This window comes from Bicyclus anynana, chromosome 10 (assembly GCF_947172395.1).
Source record: "Bicyclus anynana chromosome 10, ilBicAnyn1.1, whole genome shotgun sequence".
Taxonomy (NCBI): Eukaryota; Metazoa; Arthropoda; class Insecta; order Lepidoptera; family Nymphalidae; genus Bicyclus; species Bicyclus anynana.
This window is the reverse complement of record NC_069092.1, coordinates 9,799,204-9,820,473: the sequence shown is the minus strand read 5'-3', so window position 1 is coordinate 9,820,473 and position 21,270 is coordinate 9,799,204. Positions and strand designations below refer to the sequence as shown.

At 34.9% G+C, this 21,270-nt stretch overlaps 1 protein-coding gene across 1 annotated transcript in view; it reads left to right on the top strand.

Annotated features, from left to right (window-relative positions):
- Positions 1-7,273: 7,273 nt before the first annotated feature.
- The window catches only part of LOC112042974 (uncharacterized), a 26,784-nt gene continuing 12,787 nt past the window's right edge, over positions 7,274-21,270 (top strand). The window contains exons 1-20 of the mRNA XM_052884012.1: positions 7,274-7,325; positions 9,408-10,470; positions 10,597-10,837; positions 10,959-11,076; positions 11,149-11,403; positions 11,471-12,057; positions 12,218-12,372; positions 12,491-12,676; positions 12,955-13,078; positions 13,790-13,943; positions 14,460-14,683; positions 15,146-15,359; positions 15,819-16,015; positions 16,573-16,737; positions 17,279-17,485; positions 19,222-19,426; positions 19,845-20,031; positions 20,485-20,662; positions 20,768-20,989; positions 21,071-21,238. Of these exons, the coding sequence (XP_052739972.1) occupies positions 7,274-7,325; positions 9,408-10,470; positions 10,597-10,837; positions 10,959-11,076; positions 11,149-11,403; positions 11,471-12,057; positions 12,218-12,372; positions 12,491-12,676; positions 12,955-13,078; positions 13,790-13,943; positions 14,460-14,683; positions 15,146-15,359; positions 15,819-16,015; positions 16,573-16,737; positions 17,279-17,485; positions 19,222-19,426; positions 19,845-20,031; positions 20,485-20,662; positions 20,768-20,989; positions 21,071-21,238 (4,902 nt within the window). The remainder of the gene's footprint in view (positions 7,326-9,407; positions 10,471-10,596; positions 10,838-10,958; positions 11,077-11,148; positions 11,404-11,470; positions 12,058-12,217; positions 12,373-12,490; positions 12,677-12,954; positions 13,079-13,789; positions 13,944-14,459; positions 14,684-15,145; positions 15,360-15,818; positions 16,016-16,572; positions 16,738-17,278; positions 17,486-19,221; positions 19,427-19,844; positions 20,032-20,484; positions 20,663-20,767; positions 20,990-21,070; positions 21,239-21,270) is intronic.

Here is a 21,270-nt window from a genome sequence, read left to right as displayed (position 1 = left end):
TAACCGTCGGGTACTAATGTGAGTACCCCTATAGCTCTAAATAATGTTATGGCGATCTGATAATGCGTTGGTTATATAACTAAGTGTCGATTTAAAGATATGTTTAAAACGATGGCTTTTAAAATATGTGCTACTGCGAAATGCTAAAGAAAGTAAGTCTAAAAACAATAGATATAAAAAAGTAACGGACTCCATAAAACCAAACAAAGAAAAATAATGCAACTTGTGCTATTTAACGCAGTGTCAAGTCAAATATTTTCAAGTTAACTTGAATTGTTAAAGTTAGCACCACCTTTAATTAAACTGATTAGATATCGGTAGCTCTCATCCAAAGAAGTGCATATAATATTATAACAAAATTCCCTCTTTTATTTTCCAGGTTAGTGATCAGATGATGATCGATGAAAACGAAAGTTTCATTTTTTGTTCTATTCATTGCTACTTTTGTAATGATCATAAGCATCGATCGTAGATCGTTAGATGGACCTCAAATCGTCATGTCCACTCACAGCATCCGCTTGTTACCTACGTACTAAAATAAGATGTGCGTGCACGTCTTTGGGTAATGACATAAAATTGTGCGTTCCTTGGTATGGAGGGGCCCATCTAACGATTTATATCGATAACCGTAAGCACCGTTGGAAAAGCCACAGATAAGCTAATAAACGGCTTGATCTAAAGCTACTGAAGAGATTTTGTGATGTTTTTTTGGGAACAAGTAAGAAATATAACACTTTTTAATAAAAAAAAACCAAATAATTGACAACGTCCTCCTTTTTTGACGTCACTTAAAAATGGTAAGTATCATTATGTATGTCGAGAACATCGATCTATTAAGTTCCTCTGTGGTCGAGAAGAATGTTTATTTGATTCTTTTGAGGATCATTAAGTGTAGTAATAAAGGGGAGAAAATTGCGATCTGCATCGCAACACCACAGCGTAACGAGTTGATGACTTTATAGCCCCTCATAATATACTGGAAAGTTGAAATGACACGTAGATCTAATAACTGATGTAAATCCGACTAGTTTCCTGAAGAAGTACCTACCTACATATAGCTTTTGACGGCCTCCGTGGATTTACAAGACGGTCCTGGTTTCGATCTCCGACTGAGCCGATTGAGGTTCATCTATTGTTCAATTTCGTATTCAATGTATAATATTATTAACTAGCTGGCTTATTCACTATTAAAATAAACATCAAATCAATTGACAAAATGTCATTTACCTTCTGTGTGATATCCACCAGTAAGCACCGTATTACATTTTTACATAGAATCTAAATTTCGTATATATCTACTAGCTTAAGTACGTCAAAGATAGTAAATAAATCTGCTGTTTGATTGATATTGCGAATTTCATTAACAATAGACCTATTATTAGTTTGATGTAGCTAATAGAGCAAAGTTAGATACAGATTTTGTAATGACACTGGTGTAAGTACCAGTGTCATTACAAATCTGTATCTGTAGAGGACCGTTAAAATAGACTGATAATGATTCATCATCATCATTATCATCGTCAGCCGATGGACTGCTGGACAAAGGCCTCTTGCATGGACCTCCAAGCACAACGATCTCGAGCCGCCAGCATCCAGTGACTCCCTGCAACCCGCTTGATATCCTCGGTTCATTCATGAATGGAGGCCGAACCCCCTAGGTTCAGCCTCCATTCATGAATGATGATTAGGTATAGAAAACTAATAAAATTAAAATCAGATATTACCTTTCACTACCTACACAATAAAACAATGGATGACGGATAAGTCATACATAAAATATACTTTTAAAATTAATCGGAGGTCGCAGATAGGCGTCAGCAAGCTTTGTAACGCATAGAAAGAAAATAATTTATTTTTCCCTCCAAAAGGAAGTAGTGGGCGATGTTGAATTGGTTTCCATATTGTTATGGTCTGACAATTTACGAAAGGCGTAGCTTCAAATGATTACGCAACTGCGTCATGTGGCTTTGTCTGCATGTTTATTTATGCATCTGTGACCTAATAGGGATTAGAATACCTGTATGTATATATCTAGCCCTACATTTTGTCTTCTTCAATGAGAAAAAAGTAATAAATAAGTTTCCTTGTAGCTTTTCCAAAACATTTAGTTGGATATCCTACTCGAACGGCGAACCGTTCTATAATTGGGTATTCTGTGCTCCTACAACAATGAAGCCAGAATTAAGAGTAGGTTCTTAGGTCTGTCTATATCAAGTTTTAACAAATCATGCAACTTTATCTAAATCATCATCATCATCAGCATTAACAACTTACTCAACAACAACAGTAATTCGGCTTACTGTTCAGCACGAGTCTCCTCTCAGAATAAGTGGGGTTGGTCCAATAGTCCGAGTCGCTGGTCCAATGCGGTTTTGCACACTTCACACACCTAAAGAATTAAAAAAAATCTCAGGTATGCACGACATGTGATACCTATTTAATTTCTTATAATGCACATAATTGAAAAGTTGGAGGAGCATGGCCTGGACCTAATTCCAACTTACGCTCTCAAAATTGAAGGCAGAGGTCACATTCACTGGGCTATCATGGGTTATCTGTATATGATGAGTAAATTGGTTGGTTAGTTAGCCTTTGTGGCATCGGATCACGAGTCGAGTCCTTGGTTCAGCTTAGCTAAGTAGGTACAAAGTTTTTCCTTCTGCAAAGAAATTTTCAATAAAAACTCTCAGAGTCCGAAATGTTACACCCTCGGAGAATGCGTTAAACCATCGGTTGATCGGTCCCAATAATAATTTGCTAACGATGACAAATCACATTTTGTCCCAAAAGTCCGTCAATCTGAAATGGAACAGCGTAGTGGTCTCTGTACAACCCCTCTGCCATAAAGAGCGAGGCCGTTAAAATAAGCTGATAATGAGGTGCCTACAAATATTCGTCTTAATTTATAAGGAACTAGGTATCGTCGACGAAATTCGTTTTTAACTAACTATATTATTCGATCAATTAAAATCAACCCGAGTTGGTTTCGTTTTATCAATTTCGTTAAAAGGATAAATGGACAATTGACCTCCATCCGATGCCCTGGGATCTATCGAATTAAGCGGATTAGACGGAGTTCCACGCTCTATTTCCGAAATAACTATTATCTTAACTTTTACTATGTTTAATTTGATGATAACGTTTATTGGTTTAGTTCGAGTTTCAAATAGATTTTGTTGGTCACTATTTATTTTAAGTTTTTAACTAATTATTATCACTATTATCTAGTATTATTACACAGAGTAACCAGAGAGTCTTTACAAACAGCGTGCTGAAGCCGGTGCAATGCAACCCATAATAAAACAAAAGTCGCGCGTCTCCTTCACATCCGCTTAAACAATTTTTTTTCAAAATAATTCAAAATTTAACACTAACAACAATTGCGTAAATTAATTTATTAATCAATAATAACCAATAAAATAATACTCTATCTTGTTCTTTAGTTTTTGTGAACAGTTATTAAAATATTTAAAAAAAGTATGACGCCATTTTTCTTGAATAATATTGAAAATTATGCGACGGCTCGTATCGTACTGACAAGATATCGTATTCGTTTTGAATTTCGTATCCGTGACGGGTACGACACCGTCTTGTTCCGTACGCTGCATCTGTATATTATTTATTAATCTGTATATTATTATTGAAATAAATTTTGCTAAAACTAAGCATAATTTTTTTTTTTTTTATTGAGAAAGAATACAATAGGGAACTTAAGCTAACTTATCCTAATAACTATACAAATCATGCCCACGTGGAATGGTGGCAAGAATACTGGCTGCATTTCCGCGCTGGACAGCCAGGCTGATCCTTTGCGCAAAAAATGAGCCAGCCCTTCTGTCACCAGTCGAGGCAACTAGCCGCGGTGAAATGGTACGGAAAAATTTTTTGGCACTGCGACTCCATGGCCCAAGGGTCTCCACGGCAAAAGGTACAAATATGTAACTCTCTGTCAGAGAGGCATACTTGAGCCACTTACCGGTTTCAGCTTTTTCTGCTGCGGCTCCCGGTCTTGAGCATAATTGAAATAAATTTAGACTTTGATTTTGCTTGACAAACTAGTAGCCTGGTATAGTACTTTATATCCCGACATTCCCACATAAATGCGTCAACATAGAAGAAACCGCGGGGCGTAGTTAGTTATAAATAAAACGAACAATGTACTGATGGTTTTGTCACAGCTCCTTTAGCAATAGAGCCTTGGATAAAGCAACTAATACATTTTAATAACACTCCTTACCTTACCTACGCGATGTACTCCTCGCCTACCCAACGACCTTATGGTTATTGCAATCCTACCTAACTACATAATGGTTAAAACAATATTCAAGTTAATTATAGACAATTCAAAGATCTTGCCTACTTTAGGTATAAATTGCCTGATTATAGAAGCAAATAATTCAACGTTTTTATGTTAACGTTAAGAACCTAGGTTATCTGTCCTTTACACCCTTATAGATCGGTACAAGTCTTTTACATTCACATTGTAGATATGTATTATAATGACTATACCTACCTACCTAAAATATTTTGGATACATGTAACTGTATACAATTTCTTATACAGATACATCGGTTCGGAGGATTTGTCTAAATGGTAAAAAATAGTTGTCTATGTCGGTTGTAGAAGGCAGTACAGACTGCTTAAGGCATTTAAAATTGAAGATCTTATCGAAAAACACCGCTGCGTCTTACGACTGGGGAACTGTGGGATATGGGGACTTGGGAACATCATCATCATCATCATTAACCACCCACATCTGGCTCACTGTTGAGTACGAGTACGAGTCTCCTCTCAGAATGAAAAGGGTTTAGGCCAATAGTCTACACGCTGGCCCAATGCGGATTGGCAGACTTCACATACGTTGAGAATTAAGAAAATTCTCAGGTATGCAGGTTTCCTCACGATGTTTTCCTTCACCGTTTGAGACACGTGATATTTAATTTCTTAAAATACACATAATTGAAAGTTGGAGGTGCATGCCCCGGATCGGATTGGAACCTCCGAATCGAAGGCGGAGGTCATATCCACTGGGCTATCCCGTCTCATGGGAAAATAGTTTCATATATTATTATGCCGAATAAAATAAAGAAAATATATTAAACTACCTACTGCAGGGCCAAGCCTCCCTTCTAATAAGAGAAGATAATATATAATATGTAGTTTAGAAGATAATATATAGTTTAGACACACCATGATGCTCCAATGTAGGTTGGCGGGCGTTGGGTAATAATGTTAAATGATTCGAACCTAGGACCTTATGATCCGAAACCACGTAGGCTAACCACTAGACCTACGAGGCCGTTGTATTTACTAAATAATAGTCATTATAATTATCTTCGAAAATAAAAAAAGTCTCGATTCGTATAGAATTGATCATGTTTGCCCTAAGATATCCTTTAAGTAGTTTATTGTCGTCAGTATAAATGCCTTAAGGTAAATCTTCCAGTGGTATGAAAAACAATGATTTTACTTTATAGTTGCCGACTATTGTTTCTCAATAGGTAAGTTCTTTGTCCTAGGTTTTTTCCGTAACTCTACCGTAGGTAAGTACCTAATCAAGGTCTACAAGGAGTAGGTAGGTACTCAATACAGAGTTAAGTTTTACATTATGTACTGTAAGTATGTACTGTATGTTTCACCATTTTAGAGATAGAATTTTATAAATTTTTGAATCCCATTATACCTATTTCGTATTTTTTTATGATTTATAAACAATTTTTTAAAACTGTAACTCTTAAAATGAAGGACTTTCCATACAAACTTTCAACCCCTATTTTAGAATAGAATAGAATAGAAATCATTTATTTGTTAACACAACACATAACTACATAAAAACTTAAAACTAATACATTTACATCGTAATAATAACTTAAAACTAATACATATATATACAGGAAGAAAATTTTTTTAGTGCGGATATTTTTATATTTTGTTCATAAACAAAATTTAATGATCACGTATTTTTTCTTTTTTTTTTTAACTCAAAAATAACAAAATTATCGTTAGCTAAAGTTATTTACTTTTGAACAGAATTTTAGGGTCACCCTATTGTGCGTTTATTTTATTTTCGTTTGATACCTAAAGGACGTCACCAGATCACTTTTAAGCTGAATATATCTTGTTTAGTAATAATATGTACATTATTTTGTTATTTTAGAGACATAAATTAAAAAAAAAAATTACATAAAATGTATCGAACTGTTTGTAGATTTATATTCTATTAATGATACAGAACCACGAAAAAAAATATCCGCACTAAAGACCGAATCACCCTGTATAGAAAATATGTTGTGCCAAAAAAATGGACCTGACTCAGCTAAAATTTATTTCACCCCCTTTTCATTTTATTTTCGCAATAAAAAGTATCCTATAACCTTCTCCGTGTGATGGTCTTAAACCGTGATGCCCGAATAACAAAAAAACAAAAATTTCAAAATATCTTCAATATACAGAATTCATATTATAAGTATAGATTCTAGATGGCGCTGGCGTCCGTTATGACACGGTAACGTTTGGTGTTGTTGGTGTTGTGTTTTAAATGGTATAAGTAAAATCTCAAATTGCGAATAAATGTATAGAATTCGACCAGTTTTATACATTAAGTATAAGTATATAAGTATAAGTATTGATAGATAGATATAAATATAAATAAAGTTGAAATCCGACTAGTAGGTACTGGGTAGGTAATTTCTAATTTTCATTAGCCCCAAAGGGTTTTTTAATTAGGTAGGTACTAATTTTCCTAGCAGCGATTAATGTGATTTCTAAGTAAACTATGCAATTACTTCCATACCTACTTCAAAGCGATTCATAGAACTGTGAAATAACTAAGACCTTCCTAGGCGCTTTAAATCGTTTAACGACATACATAAGGTACCCTTATATTAACTAGAAGAGACAGCAAACATTTTGCGAATGATAAAATAAGTGTTGTTTTTAATTTTGTCTACTAGTATGTACTTACTAGGTACCTATTTCAGGATTCAATTCCTAATATTTCCAATTATTTATTTTCTTTTATATTTAAGATTTACTATTACTGCTTAAAATCCCATTATTAATTCCATAGAATCCGATTGAATACAATCAAGCTCAAGCTCTTCTAGTAAAGATACTAAAGTTTAGATAGGTTAGGTTTAGGTATAGGTATGTTTTATAACAGCATTTTTCACCAACACACGCTGGTCTGCCATAAAAGTATCGACTTGTTCGACCTCGAACCGCCTATGGTAGCTCGCTCCAAGCTTGTATCTAAACGTTTTAGAACTCGATTATGTACGAAGATGGAAATATAATGGCGCCGCCGCTGTATCCTGATCATAAAAGTAAATACGTTATACGGTTCTAATTGCTAGGAACTTTCACCGTCGAGAATGATGCTACTACTCGTACCTACCTACTCAGTAGCAAGGCTTGTGACTTTTTTTTTAAATAAAAGCATCATCATAGTTCTCAGCAGGTGGACGCCCACTGCTGGACTTGTCACGGTCTCGAGCTGCCAGCATCCAACGGCTGTCTATAGCCTGCTTGATGACGTCAGTCCACCTAGTGGAGGGACGACCAACGCTTCCCAATGAAAATTCGCTTGGTATCCCAACGTATTTATCCCAGTTCATAATTTCAACATTACTTTTCAAAGGCAATTTGCTAACGGCAACGACTTTTATTGACGACGAGCCGTGATAGCCCAGTGGATATGACCTCTGCCGCCGATTCCGGAGGGTGTGGGTTCAAATCCGGTCCGGAGCATGCACCCCCAACTTTTCAGTTGTATGCATTTTAAGAAATTAAATATCACGTGTCTCAAACGGTGAAGGAAAACATCGTGAGGAAACCTGCATACCAGAGAATTATCTTAATTCTCTGCGTGTGTGAAGTCTGCCAATCCGCATTGGACCAGCGTGGTGGACTACTGGCCTAACCCCTCTCATTCTGAGAGGAGACTCGAGCTCAGTAGTGAGCCGTATATGGGTTGATAATGATGATGAACGACTTTTAACATTAATTCACCTATAGAAACACGCGGATGGTACCCAATTACATTGAGATTCTCTATTTGTGCGGTTCTAAAGGAGCAATCCCAATTTTACAACATTTTTATTCCAATATATTATACTTACAGTTTAACATTTTATTATGACTGGCGCATATAAATCAAAATTGCCATAATGAAAGCTTAAACTCCTTATGTAGACTGGTGCCGTGTGCACATTTTGCGTCTGAGATCTTGAATGTCCGGCTCTCTGCCTACGGGCTCGGACGCGGAAAAACATTGCGTCATCAGGCAACTTCAATCAAAACATTACATCTTTGGTAACAATATTGGAACTTGAGCAAGTATACCTATCTGATATTTGATGAAAGAAGTGTCATGAGAAACACAAAAGTAACTCTAACCGTCGTCCGCGTCAAAGTCAGTTTTTCACAAATCCCGCGGAAGCCATGGATTTTTCTGGCATAAAAAGTAGCCTATATGTTGCTTAATAACCTACTCTATCTTCCAGTGAAAGTCACTAAATCGGTTCAGCCGTTCCATAGATTATCTCGGACAAACAGCCAGAGATACAGACGGATATTAGAAAAGTTTCATTATGCTTTAGTATCGTGTATTGTTTTGACTCTGTAATTGTTAAGCCAAGATTAAAGTTCTCAATTTCTCATAATCAAGCTTGGCGAAAGTTATCAATCTTTTGACAAAAAAACTGTGCCTAAGATTCGAAAGAATAAGAGAAAGAAAAGATACATTACACTTACCTACAGCATACACAGACACAGGCCGGCACCTTTTAGGGCATTCAAGCAAGGATTCAAGGAGGTATTCCCTTCTTATAAAGTGCAGATCTGTAGGCTATAGTTTTCCACTTACCATTCAGTGGGCCATTTGCTTGGTTCGTCTAGCAGCACCTACTTCTATTATTAAAATAGTGTAAGAATACCATGCCTTAAATCCGAAAGTAACTGAGACCACACATAATCCTACGCTTACTTAAAATTTCGTTATAGTCTTTTTCCCACGAAACCTACTAGTTTATATAATCAATGTTGCTAATAGGCGCCCACTAGATTTTCATTATCACGTTTTTTATTACAGTTTTCTTTGTTACTACGAGTGAAACGAACGTTAAGACAAATAAGAAAGGTGCACTTGAAAAATGAGTAAGTATCTTTTAAAATTTGTGTATATGAGATAAATAATAGAAAAAGTAAACCAACAAATAATAACTACCCTCATTAAATCCATTTACTGAACACTTATCTATCTGGCTGCGTTTACGTCAAAAACCAATTTCTCAAAATATGCTCATATACCTATTTCGAATGATTCTATACTGGCGTTTCTAAGAAATTGATTTTCCAATTTTTAATTTTGCAAATCCCACCTACAATCGACAAACATTTTGTTTCAGAGAACGAAGATGAAGAAAATTCGAGTTTAAATATTTACAAATTCAGAGACAGGCAAGATAGATCCGATTTATTTATTAAACCTGCTCCAATAGGCCGCTTTTCAGAAGTACACTCGCATAACATATTGATTGAAGTAGATGAACAGAAACGACAGAAGACTTATGCCATACTTCAAGAACCCCGAACTGACTTTCACAGCAACAAGCTCCGCTATATTCTCTTAATTTACACAAACGCTATGTGGAAAGTGTTTATTTTAGCAACAATCTTCTTTGCATACTTCTTAGAAACATGTCTCTATACTTTTAACAAACCACACGAAAGATCCTTCTGGCTAATCATACTTGTGATCTTTTTGAATTTTATGTTCACAATTGACGTTGTTATTGTTTTTGGATTGAAGTTCTTTGAAAAGTGGAGAAAGACACTGAACTTAGTGGAACCGGATTTAATGCGTGTAATATTAGATGCTGTCCTGGCATTACCATATTCCTTTATGTACTTAATGATACCTCAGGAATATACACCATTCAGTTACCACGCGATTGCTCCCATAATTGCGACTGTGCGCGTTTATAGAATAATTGAATATTCCTATGGTAAGTCTTCGCAAGCTGGCACAAATCAATGGACTACGTTTTTGGCACAGTACCTGGTACTGTTCTTATTGTCGGTCCATACTTGGACCTGTATATGGTACTTGTTTGCCAATAAACACTTTGACATTCATGAACTACGGTCATCCTGGTCGGTCGCTACTGTAAAACTTCCTACCGAAACTACTTTTGATTGGTATTTTGTTGGCGCATATTGGTCTGTATTGTTTTTTACGACAAACGCACTTGGAGAAATCTATCCTGTAACTACATGTGAGAGAATAATAGCTGCAATCGCTATTTTGTTAGGATTTCTATTGACGACTGTTGTGTTTGTTGGTTCTCTGACATCACTATTTATAACCATAACGACTAGACGAGCAAAGTATGTACGGCAGTTGAAGAAAATTCAAAATCACTTGACGTTGATCAAAATGGATTCCGAAACAACTAAGCGTATTATAAGGTAGGTGCATTTTATATATTACGTATATTTTAATAAACCCAAGTAGTCAGTAGACCTTCGTAGTTTCTTTTGGGTATCATCAAGATAATACATTTCGCAACTTTGAGAATCATAAATTTGTTAAAGATATTACGACGATCTTTGGTATCAAAAATCGGGAGTTTTCAAACCCAAGCTAATGAAACTACTACCAGCACCTTTGCAAATGGAAATATGTTATGACCTTAATGCGGTGCCACTGTACAGTTCTTTGATATTCAGAAAACTTCCGGAAGCATTCCTTAGAAGACTGTCCGTCACAATGAGCCACCAGTTTTATTTACCTGGCGACATTGTTTATAATCACAATCAAAACAAGACTATTATGGTAATAATATATTTCTGCATTGTTTAATATTTACATATTGCTCATTCATTGAGCTGCTATTAATAAATACCAATACAAGTGCTATACAAAGATTTACATGTTATGTTTTTATTCAACAAAGATTTGTGTCACAAGCGGCGTCTTAGAACTCTTATCTGATGAGGACGACGAAAGCCCAATGATATCATTTGCTAAGGGCACATGTTTTGGGGAAATCTCACTGGTGTATAACATTCCAGGTACTTACTACACTTTACTGCATAACAGTATTAAGATCTTATTTGACAGAAATAATCGCAATATTTTTACAGCCCGATGTACAGTTAAAGCAGCGACATATGTGGAATGTCAGGTTCTTAGTAAGGCTGACTTTATTAAGTTGATGATTACTTACCCTGATTTAGTTGCCAAGATACGGAAAGAACTTAACGAAAGAATTTACCGAAGCCATTGCAGAAAACAAAAGCAGGGAAAGGAAAAACAGTTATCTTTGAATATTTATGTTTCGAAAGATACAAAAAAAAGCAGCATTAAATGTTTAAAGGATAGACTGCGTTACATTCAAGGTAATGGTACTTTAATTTGAATTAGCAATAAATAATACTATACTAAATCACATACTTAATTCAACAGGTTTAAGTGACATAAACAATTTTACTAATGACGATGAACTAGACGAAAATTGTTTGGATCTTTACATATTATCGGAACATGTTAAAAAGCGTATCAGTGCTTTTACCTGTTTAAATTCAAAATTTCCATGGATTCTCGAATCAGATTGTTATCTCGTTAAATATTGGCAGTTTTACATGTTATGCATTGTATTCTATGTGTGCTTACTTTATCCATATTTTATCGGATTCAAAAGAGAATTTCCGAGGGGAATATTTTTCTACATAGAAATTGTGATAACAGTCTCTTTAATATTAAATCTATTTATTACAATCGTCACAGCCGTGAAGACTAAAAAGAGATACATTAAAAGTTTTATAAGCATACTAAACTATCGGATGTATACTATGGGATTTTATATGGATGTGTTTGCTATAATCCCTTTCGAATATATTGTCACTATACACACAAATGCATCGTACCTGGATAATTACAGAAATCATCTCTTCTATTTGTGTAAAGGCACTAAACTTTGTTTAGTGTGGAGATTAACTAGCTTTTTTGAAGAGTTGGAGAGGAAACTACTTGCAAATACTATTATAGTGAAGGTATGTCTCTTAGATATTTTATATTTCTTATTTAAATTCAAGGTGTACTGGGCATTATTGGTATAGTTATTAGGATAACCTAAGTTCCTTATAGTATTCCTTCTCAATGAAAATGTAAAGGTATACTTAACAAATAATATAACTTTGTTTAATTTTATAGATTGTCAAGTACTGTGTTTACATTGGATTTATATGTTACTGGTCGGGCGTCATTTTATACATGGAAGCATGTTTCGTTAATAGATGCTCTCAAAATTCGTGGTTTGCAAATGCTTTGACATGGGAAAATCACAAAAGAAGTGTGACATCGAGCAAGTATGAGCTAGTCGGCTAGTAAAACATTTTAGTACATTCTAAAACTATTTTGGTAGTCTTGAGTTTGATGAACTTATGATACATAAATTCCAGAGTTATTAAAAGATTTTCTTTCCAGAACAAAATATCATATTCTAACCTCGACGTATTTCGCTACTACTACATTATTATCAGTGGGCTACGGTGATTTTACTCCTGGCGATCAATTTGATATGGGATTCGTAGCATTTCTCAGTTTATACGGAGTTTTGCTCACTGGATACTGTGTGTCTGAGTTTTCAGCTGTTGTGACTCATTGGTCTAGGTATGTCTGTTTCGTGCAATAGTTAACTTTAAATATAGTTTTTCTACTTTTAGAAGCCTGTTTGGCTTTCGATGTATTGGTAAGGTATAAGACAAGCAATGGACAAACGTTTGACAGTAGATAGTTGACAGACAGTGCGTTTCAGTGTACAATTGAAGAACCTTAGTAATACAAACATACATACACTAACACTGTCATGTGTCATCTTACCACTATATCTTAAGTCGAATGGACTTCCAGGTATAGATTTTCTTTTTTCATCGAAAATTCATTTTTAGGACTAAGACTGCGTTTTTGGAAATAATAATCACGATTGATAGATTCATGAAAGAAAACAAGATGCATCCGACTATAGTGTCGAGAATCATGTCCTTTTACGAGCTCCAATGGCAGTATAACGCGGTAAAGTAAACAAAGTATAAAGTATATTAAATAATAATAATATTATAATAACGAATGAGTAATGACAACATGAAAAATTTATCAGCAATACATGGTGAATATTCCATTAATACATATTTTATGAGATATGATGTTGCATGAGCATGAGTGTTTTCCAGTGTCTGTGTGTATTTATACATTATATAAGTATTTATATGTAGTATATAATTGTATATTAATATTGTAATATCAACTATCTTAGCACCCATAACACAAGCTACTCTGTATGCTTACTTTGGGGCTAGATAGTGATGTGTATTGTTTAAGTATATTTATTTATTTATTTATTTATGATCTGTTTACTTTATATTGAAGCTAGTTATCGCAAAAGCAATCGGATCACTTGATGTTAAGTAAAAATCCATCGCCCATAACAGAGTAACATTTTGTATATTGGATATCTAAGAAACACGTAGGTACTAATATGCCCTGCGCCGTTAAGCTGAAGCATAAATGTTAAGCCTCATGTGTCTTTCATTTCACTGATATCAATGCTCAACTGCACTGCACTGATAAACACTACAGCCATGCCAAAAAAATAAGTATAGCAGTAGTATTTCTCCGGACGAGCGCCGTCACAAAGATCCTACTACAAATATTGTAAATAACATAACTTTTAGTATAATTATAATCAATTATAAGATACAGCAAATACAAAATGTTACCTTTTAGGGTGTCGAACTTACTGGTGAAAATTGGCTCGAAAAAACCATAGTGCCTTCAGAGTTACGAAAGAAAGTGCTCCATCAAGCGCGATTCAAGACGCTGACTTCAATTAGGTTCTTCCAAGTGAAAAATAAAGCTTACATTCATACGCTAACAGAAAGTACGTATTTATGAATGGGACTGCTATCTTGGGTAATGTAATCACTAGGGTGTAAAACGTTTTACACGCACGACCTAATTGTGTCAGTAATGTTCGCGTCTGCCAAGCTAATTACTATTAGTTTCGAAATGGATCGTATATTAAAGATTTTGTGCGAGCTTTAAATAATGCTTACCAATAAAATACCAGATTTTAATTATATTTATTAGATTTATGTGTGTTTCATCTCCTTATGTGATATCTACTTTAGAAAAGTCGGAAGATATTTCCATTCTCAAGATAGCTTAAGGTCCAGCCTTTTCAAAACAATATTGACTTCTTTAATTCTTGTCCCCAAAAAAAACGAGTCGATATGAATGTTTGCTGCTTTCGGCACATTTACATATTGGTTGGGGCCTCGACCTCCAATGGCTATTTAAACTTATATAAGTACCCCATAACCACTTCAGCTTTGCGACTTTTTGAGTTATGTCGATAACTTTGTCACATTTTAACTAACCAAAATTGTCAAAACAGCTGCCAGAGACATCATCCTACCACCAGGAGAGATAGTATATTACGGCGGTACCGTTACAAGAGACCTTTATATAATTGAGAGCGGTTATTGTTTGGTTACATCTAAGGAGATGAGAGAAACTAAGAGGGAACGTGTCAATGGCCCCGGGAACCATCTGGGTTTATTAGTGCTTTTGTACGGCGTGCCGGCTGTCAGCACTGTAATTACTCTGACACATTGCAAAGTAAGTGAGCATTTTAATTCGATGCGCATTAACATCTGTTAGTTGAAGTAGAATGTGAGATCCTTTATTAACTTTGAAGTTTAAAGTTGGTACCTAAAATTGATTGTTGTAGGCTAGTCTAATGGGCTATCTTTAAATCAGTAATAGGTAAATACCAAAGTGAATTTAGTTGTAAGCTTTCAACAGTTTCACTACTCGAGTAATTTTAAGAAATTGCATTCATGTTGTCACATAAAAATAATAGGGTCCTTACCTATTATGGGGTAAACATAGGGTACCTTGTACCGAAAAGAAGTACCTATTAGTGTATTGTTAAGTATTGTTCCTTAGAAATTGACGAAAAGTTCTAAAAGCCATGTCTTATTAACCAAGAAATATTTGTCTTCGTTATTGAAGTTACTGTAGACACCTAATAACAATTCAGTTAAATACATGTAATCAAATCTTTTTATAAATTTTAAGCTTATAAGCATCAACCATTTTGCTTACACATCCGCGTTGAATCTATTCCCGGACATGAGAGAGCACGACGGCTTACTCTTACCGGAAGAGTTGAAGAAAATAGAACAAATAGCAAGAATGCAAAACACGGACGCCTATTTCAAGAATCACAGCCTTCTGACGGAGAAACAGGATAGGAAAAAGATAACGAATATTTTGCAAGACTTTATAAATGGTAGAATAACAGTTTGTTTTACAAATCAATTAAGAACGTCGTCAAGAAGGGACAGGGAGGGGGATAATGCAAAGTCCTAAAGCCATTCAGTAGATGGCTTAGTAATTATAATCGCCGTAGTAGTTTATTTTTGTATTATACATAAGGAAGCGCTTGGCTTCAATCACGCCTGATGGTAAGCAATGATGCTGGTGATGATAATAAGTCTATGATGAAACGCGCTTGCCTAGAAAATGCCCATTCACTCTTGACTTGAACACACCCATATTGAAATATAGATACGAACATTCCAAAAGTAAAGGATCATCTCTTGTATAAGTTCCCCATAATTTATTATTTTGTCACCCTCCCCTCCGTAATATTATCAATTTTCCTATTCTTGTGTTGGAGATGCCTTTGAAAACAATGTTTCGACAACCTACACACTATGTATATTAATTGATGTCTCTATCAAATTAGATTCCTTCATAAACGTTGCGGACGATTATAGAAAAATGGGCGAGAAATATATGAAATCGTACAAGCAGTTTAAAGTATTTAACTCTTTGTCACCATATTTGTTGATGCCGATAGCAATCAAGCCAGATGGTGTATTTCTGAAAACTTGGGCCATCCTTAGAGTCTGCGCGGCTTATCTACTCAGCATGTTGGTTCCAGTAAGTCATCTGACGAGCATTACTTATCTGCCAATCCAAACTTGTTTGAGAACAGAGTAACGTTTTAAGATATAGATTTAGTATTGTTAGTGTACTAGAGATCGAGTATTTTTAAGACACCTGATTACTCTATTGAGATTTTGATTCACTCCATAATACAAGGTCCAAATACACATTCAATCGTAAATCAATCGCAGTCGGGAATCGTAGCCGAGTTTAATCGATGTTCCTTGTTCACTTTGATCAGGACACTTTTAAAAAGATCATAATATAAAATCATTTAAAAATGGATTGCTAATCAAAGTGCATGTAACTAACAGCAAAGTGAAAACAATGAATAACACAAACAAAACCTTGCTGCGGTTTTGAACCCTGCTGATATAAACGTGGAATTTTGTATGATTGTCTATAGTCGTTACTAGTCTACTAAACGGTTTTTAAAGTTTTTCACAAGCAAGCATAAAGCTTAGTTTGATAAAATTTTCAATTTAATGTTTGCAGTAGATAGCACGTTAATCATACAAGTATTTATTCATAAATAAATTGTTTTCTTTTAGATTAGCATTGCTACTGCGCCTACATGTAAACACTTCAATGTAGGAATCGTAGTTTTGGAATGTTTTTGCTACGTAGATTTATATTTGATGCTACACGTTGCTTTCTACGGTTCGAAAAATCAACTTATCTACCACCCTTACTTAACTGCAAGGAATTATTTGAGAGTAAGTTACTAATGCTTATCATTGGCACGCTATGACTGTTCGTTTATATCCGATTCTAAATCAGAAAACCTGAAAACATTAATTCACTCTGTTTCTCTTCTTTCATCAATCGTATTATAACGTAAGTATTTATATATTTTTTTTTAAATAAAATTACATCTACCTATCTTTCTTATTTTGTATTGTAATGAAAACACTCGCTTGAAATGATTTTTTTTAAACATAGTTGTTTACTATAAACTGCTTGAGTAATGTAGTGTCATAGACATTCAAATTAGGATTATTCATTTTAATATACATATACCTAATAGATACTTTAGTTAATATAATATCTATAGCTTTCAATTTAAACATTTTTTTTTGCTATGAATAATTTTTAAACGGGTACATACCACGATAAAACGACGAGATTATACAAATATCGACATTAACAATCACGTCGATTTATTGTGGTATGTACCCGTGTAAATAATATTCATAATGAACAACCACGAAATAAGTTTGAATCATTAAATTTTTTTGCTCTTTTTTTGGTTTATAGAGGACATTCATGGTGGATCTACTCACGTGTTTCCCATGGTACGCTGTATGGAAACTCTTTGTTCCTAACCATGATGAAAACCACACCCCAGAGGACCATCTTGTTAACTCTCATATGTATCACTGTCTCATCAGAATGGTTAACGTTTTGCAAATCTATAAACTATATGCGGCATTTTGGACAGAGTCGATCGGTGCATTGAAAAGGGTTTGTATAAGTATTGTATATTCCTGTTCTTTTTACGTCAGTCATTGCGGTATCCAATTATTTTTTTATATTAAACTGTCATAAACGCTCAATCATAATTTCACATGATAAAGAGCGATAAAAAATCTCATATGGTCTCACAGGACATTTTGAATTATAAACTGACTAGCGGACGCCCGCGACTTCGTCCGCGTAAATTTCGATGTCAACTTTACTACTACCCCTACCCTACCCTACCACTACCCCAACCCTACCCTACCCCTACCCCCACCCTACCACTACCCCAACCCTACCCTACCCAACCCCTACATCTACCCTACCCCTACCCTACCCTACCCCTACCCTACCACTACCCTAAACCCGGCCCTAAACCTACCCTACCCCTACGCTTCCCTACCCGTACCCTACCCTACCCTGTAACTTCTCTATCTTACTCCTACCCTTAGCAAAATCGGTCCAGTCCTTCGAGAGTCATGGTGGTATGGCCAAGAGAAATAGAGACTTCTATGCTAATAATATAAAGAGGTAAAGTTCGTGTGGTTGTAGGAGGTAATCTCTGGATCTACTGGACCGATTTGGAAAATTGTTTTACCAATAGAAAGCTACGTTATTTGCGAGTGTCATAGGCTATGTTTGATCCCCATATTCACACGGGAACGGGAACTACATAAATGAAAGCGCTGGGCGTCATATAGCGGAATTTCTGCGTCTTTTAGAAATTTTGTATTATCTCCGAAACTATTTAAGTAATTAACATACTGTAAAGGGCAAATCTTATCTCCATAATAACTTTGTGATTATTAAATAATTTATTTTAATAAGGATTAAAGTTTAGTTGTATAAATAATGACGTAAACCTAAGTATATAAAATTAATAATTTTTAAAACACAAAAGGTACTATATCTGCTAATATATAGAAGATAGATATATGGTGTCGCGGACTTTTTTGTAGAACTTTTAAAGATACATAAAGTCTCCATACATTAATTTCAATTTTACACAATAGTTAAGGCAGCGCATGCGAATAAGTCTGTTTAAGAGGATTTTCAGTCCGACCTGTATGACAAAAACTGTGATAACTCGGCTAATATATATGATATCAATATAGCCTATAGCACTCCCCGATAATGTAGCATTCTATTGGTGAAAGAATTTTTAAAATCGGACCAGTAGTTCCGAAGATTACCCCATTTAAAAAATGTGACAAACTTACAAACTTACAAACTTTACCTCTTTATAATATTAGTATAGAAAAGTAAAAGCTGATCATGGTCAGACTTTCGACTGGTCAAACTTTAAGTGTCACCGGCTAGGGGTTGCCATAAATATCTGGCGAATGAGGACATAATTTCTTATAGCATTCCCAACAAACTTCATTTTATACTTGGACAATTGTCTAAGAAACCTTTTACCTAGAGCAACCGCTATTTAAATGAAAACCAATATGAGTTTATAGCAAGTACCTACCTAGGCCGAGTTTAGAAACACTTTTAAGGCGTCAAGTTATACTATTTGTAGAGACTCTACCACCGGTTCTAAAGACATTTTCTGCTGAGAAGAACCGAAAAGAAAATCAACAGTTGCTTTTTTTAAATCACCATTCTTTACAATATTTGTTATTATCATTAAGTACATTCATTAATAATTTCTTCATTTTGTGTGAATATGAAAGCCAATACCATTGCATGTTAAATAATTTCAAGTCCATAGTTAAAACCCAATATTTTCATTTCAGGCTTATTTGATGAGCGTCGTGCAATTTCTGCTGCTAACTCTTTTCTTTTTAAATCTCTATACATCAATACTAATGACTATGACATGCAGATACGTAGTCGCTTATGATAACGATGATTTTGTCGACAAGCTTGAGAGATTATCCATGGCTGGGCCGTATATGAAAACAACTTATAACTTAAGAGGAAATATGATTTGTAAAGAAGGTATCCTGACTGTTACAAATTTGAAAATAAATATCGGAAACAAAAGCTTAAAACAAAACCGATTTTTCTACAAGGACTTTACAATTACGCAATATGAAGTCGGTGTTTCATAGATGATTCGGTTTTGGTTTTGACTTCCCGTCTGAAAGTTATCGAGTCAACATCTTTTGAGGTTACTCCGTTATGGGAGTGAAACGTTGTCGCTTGGATTCGTCGGTGTTTCGCAGATAATATCAAAATAAACTATTTAATCACTGTTTGTAATGAATTTCTGCAAAGTAACGCTATTATTATACTATTTAATGATAGTAATTCTAATTAATAGTCACAGTATTAAGAACTATGCCAGAGAGGTCGTAAAATGTAAGTAATGTCATGATATTTATTGTTGAGGTTTTGCAATAGTTAAATTTTTCAGGTTCCTGGATTGACAGCGGAAAAATATTTACAGACAGCTACCTATCTCCAGGCAAAGTATATTTGCTGGCGTATTATTGGACGGCTGCGAGTTTCACCGGCGCGGGTTTTGGTGATATCACGGCCCAAGACACCTCCCACATGCTTCTCTCAATTTGCATCAATATACATGGCGTTTTGTTTTTTGGGTGGGTGATGTTATTCGTCATACTTCCCTTATTGGGCTTTGGGTGATTAGAATTCAGAAAACATGTCTGAAGAAACGGACCATATTTATAGGGAGGTGAAAATGTTTTTAGAAGGCAGCGTTGTTGAACCGGTTTATTTTGTTTTTATGTATTTAGTTGCAGTGTCTGAATGACAGCATTAACTAGCCCATGTTGGATTTTTGAGTTTACAAGTAACAAATACCCAAACCTTACAACGTTAGTGAAATGACGAATGGTCAAGCCAAAACAGATTTTTAGTTAGGTTAAGTTTCTAATTAAGTACCTCTAATGTGGTGTTTGAAAGGTCATTGTCCTTCAGCAGTGCTGCTGCAGCAATAGACGTCTATTGTCTGAAAATAATGATGTTGATAATGATGCCTATTCAAGTCAATCGCAGTATTATTCCATAACTATTCGGCAAATCTTTTTCAGTTACGTGTATGCACGCATAGCATCGTTGAAAGCTATGGCTGATCAAGTGGTTACTACATTCCAGGAGAACTTAAAGCATTTAGAGCTATTTTTAAACAAGGAGAAGGTACCATACTTGTTAAAAAAGTCCGTGATCGATTATTGGAAATATCAATGGAAAAGAACTGGAGGCTGGTCGGTAAGTTAAAGTGTCATTACCCAACCATTCGTTTAAATGTTTAAATGCTTCATATTTCAACAGACATTTAAGAAATCTTTAAAAACCAGTCTTCTTAATTTTTAGCACCAAAAAATTTTAGGAAAACTGCATGCCAATTTAAACGAAGACGCAGTTCTGTACATGTACGAAAAAACTTTAAGAGAAATACCATTATTTGAGGATGTAGAGTATTCTTTCTTTAGAGCTTTCGCGAAAACACTCAAGGAGGGATATTTTCAAAAAGGCTACATGGTGATGAGATCTAATGAGGTCATAAGTAACATGTACATTATTTATCGCGGCAAAGTAAGCAAATTTCTCGTTTAAAATTCAGGTTTTAAATGAATCTCGGTGTTTTAACATTTCACTTAAATCTCTTTTATAAAGGTGGATATTATCAGTAATATTAACGAAGTTGAAGCCTGTATGGGGCCGGGTGGAATTTTTGGAAATATTCGCGGAGCGACAAGATATTTAACTATGTCTAATGTAATAGCTTCTAGAAACATTGATTTGCTATACATCGAAGGCGCAGATTTCTATTCATTATTAAAGGTAAAACTAAACTTTGACTTAATCATCATCTT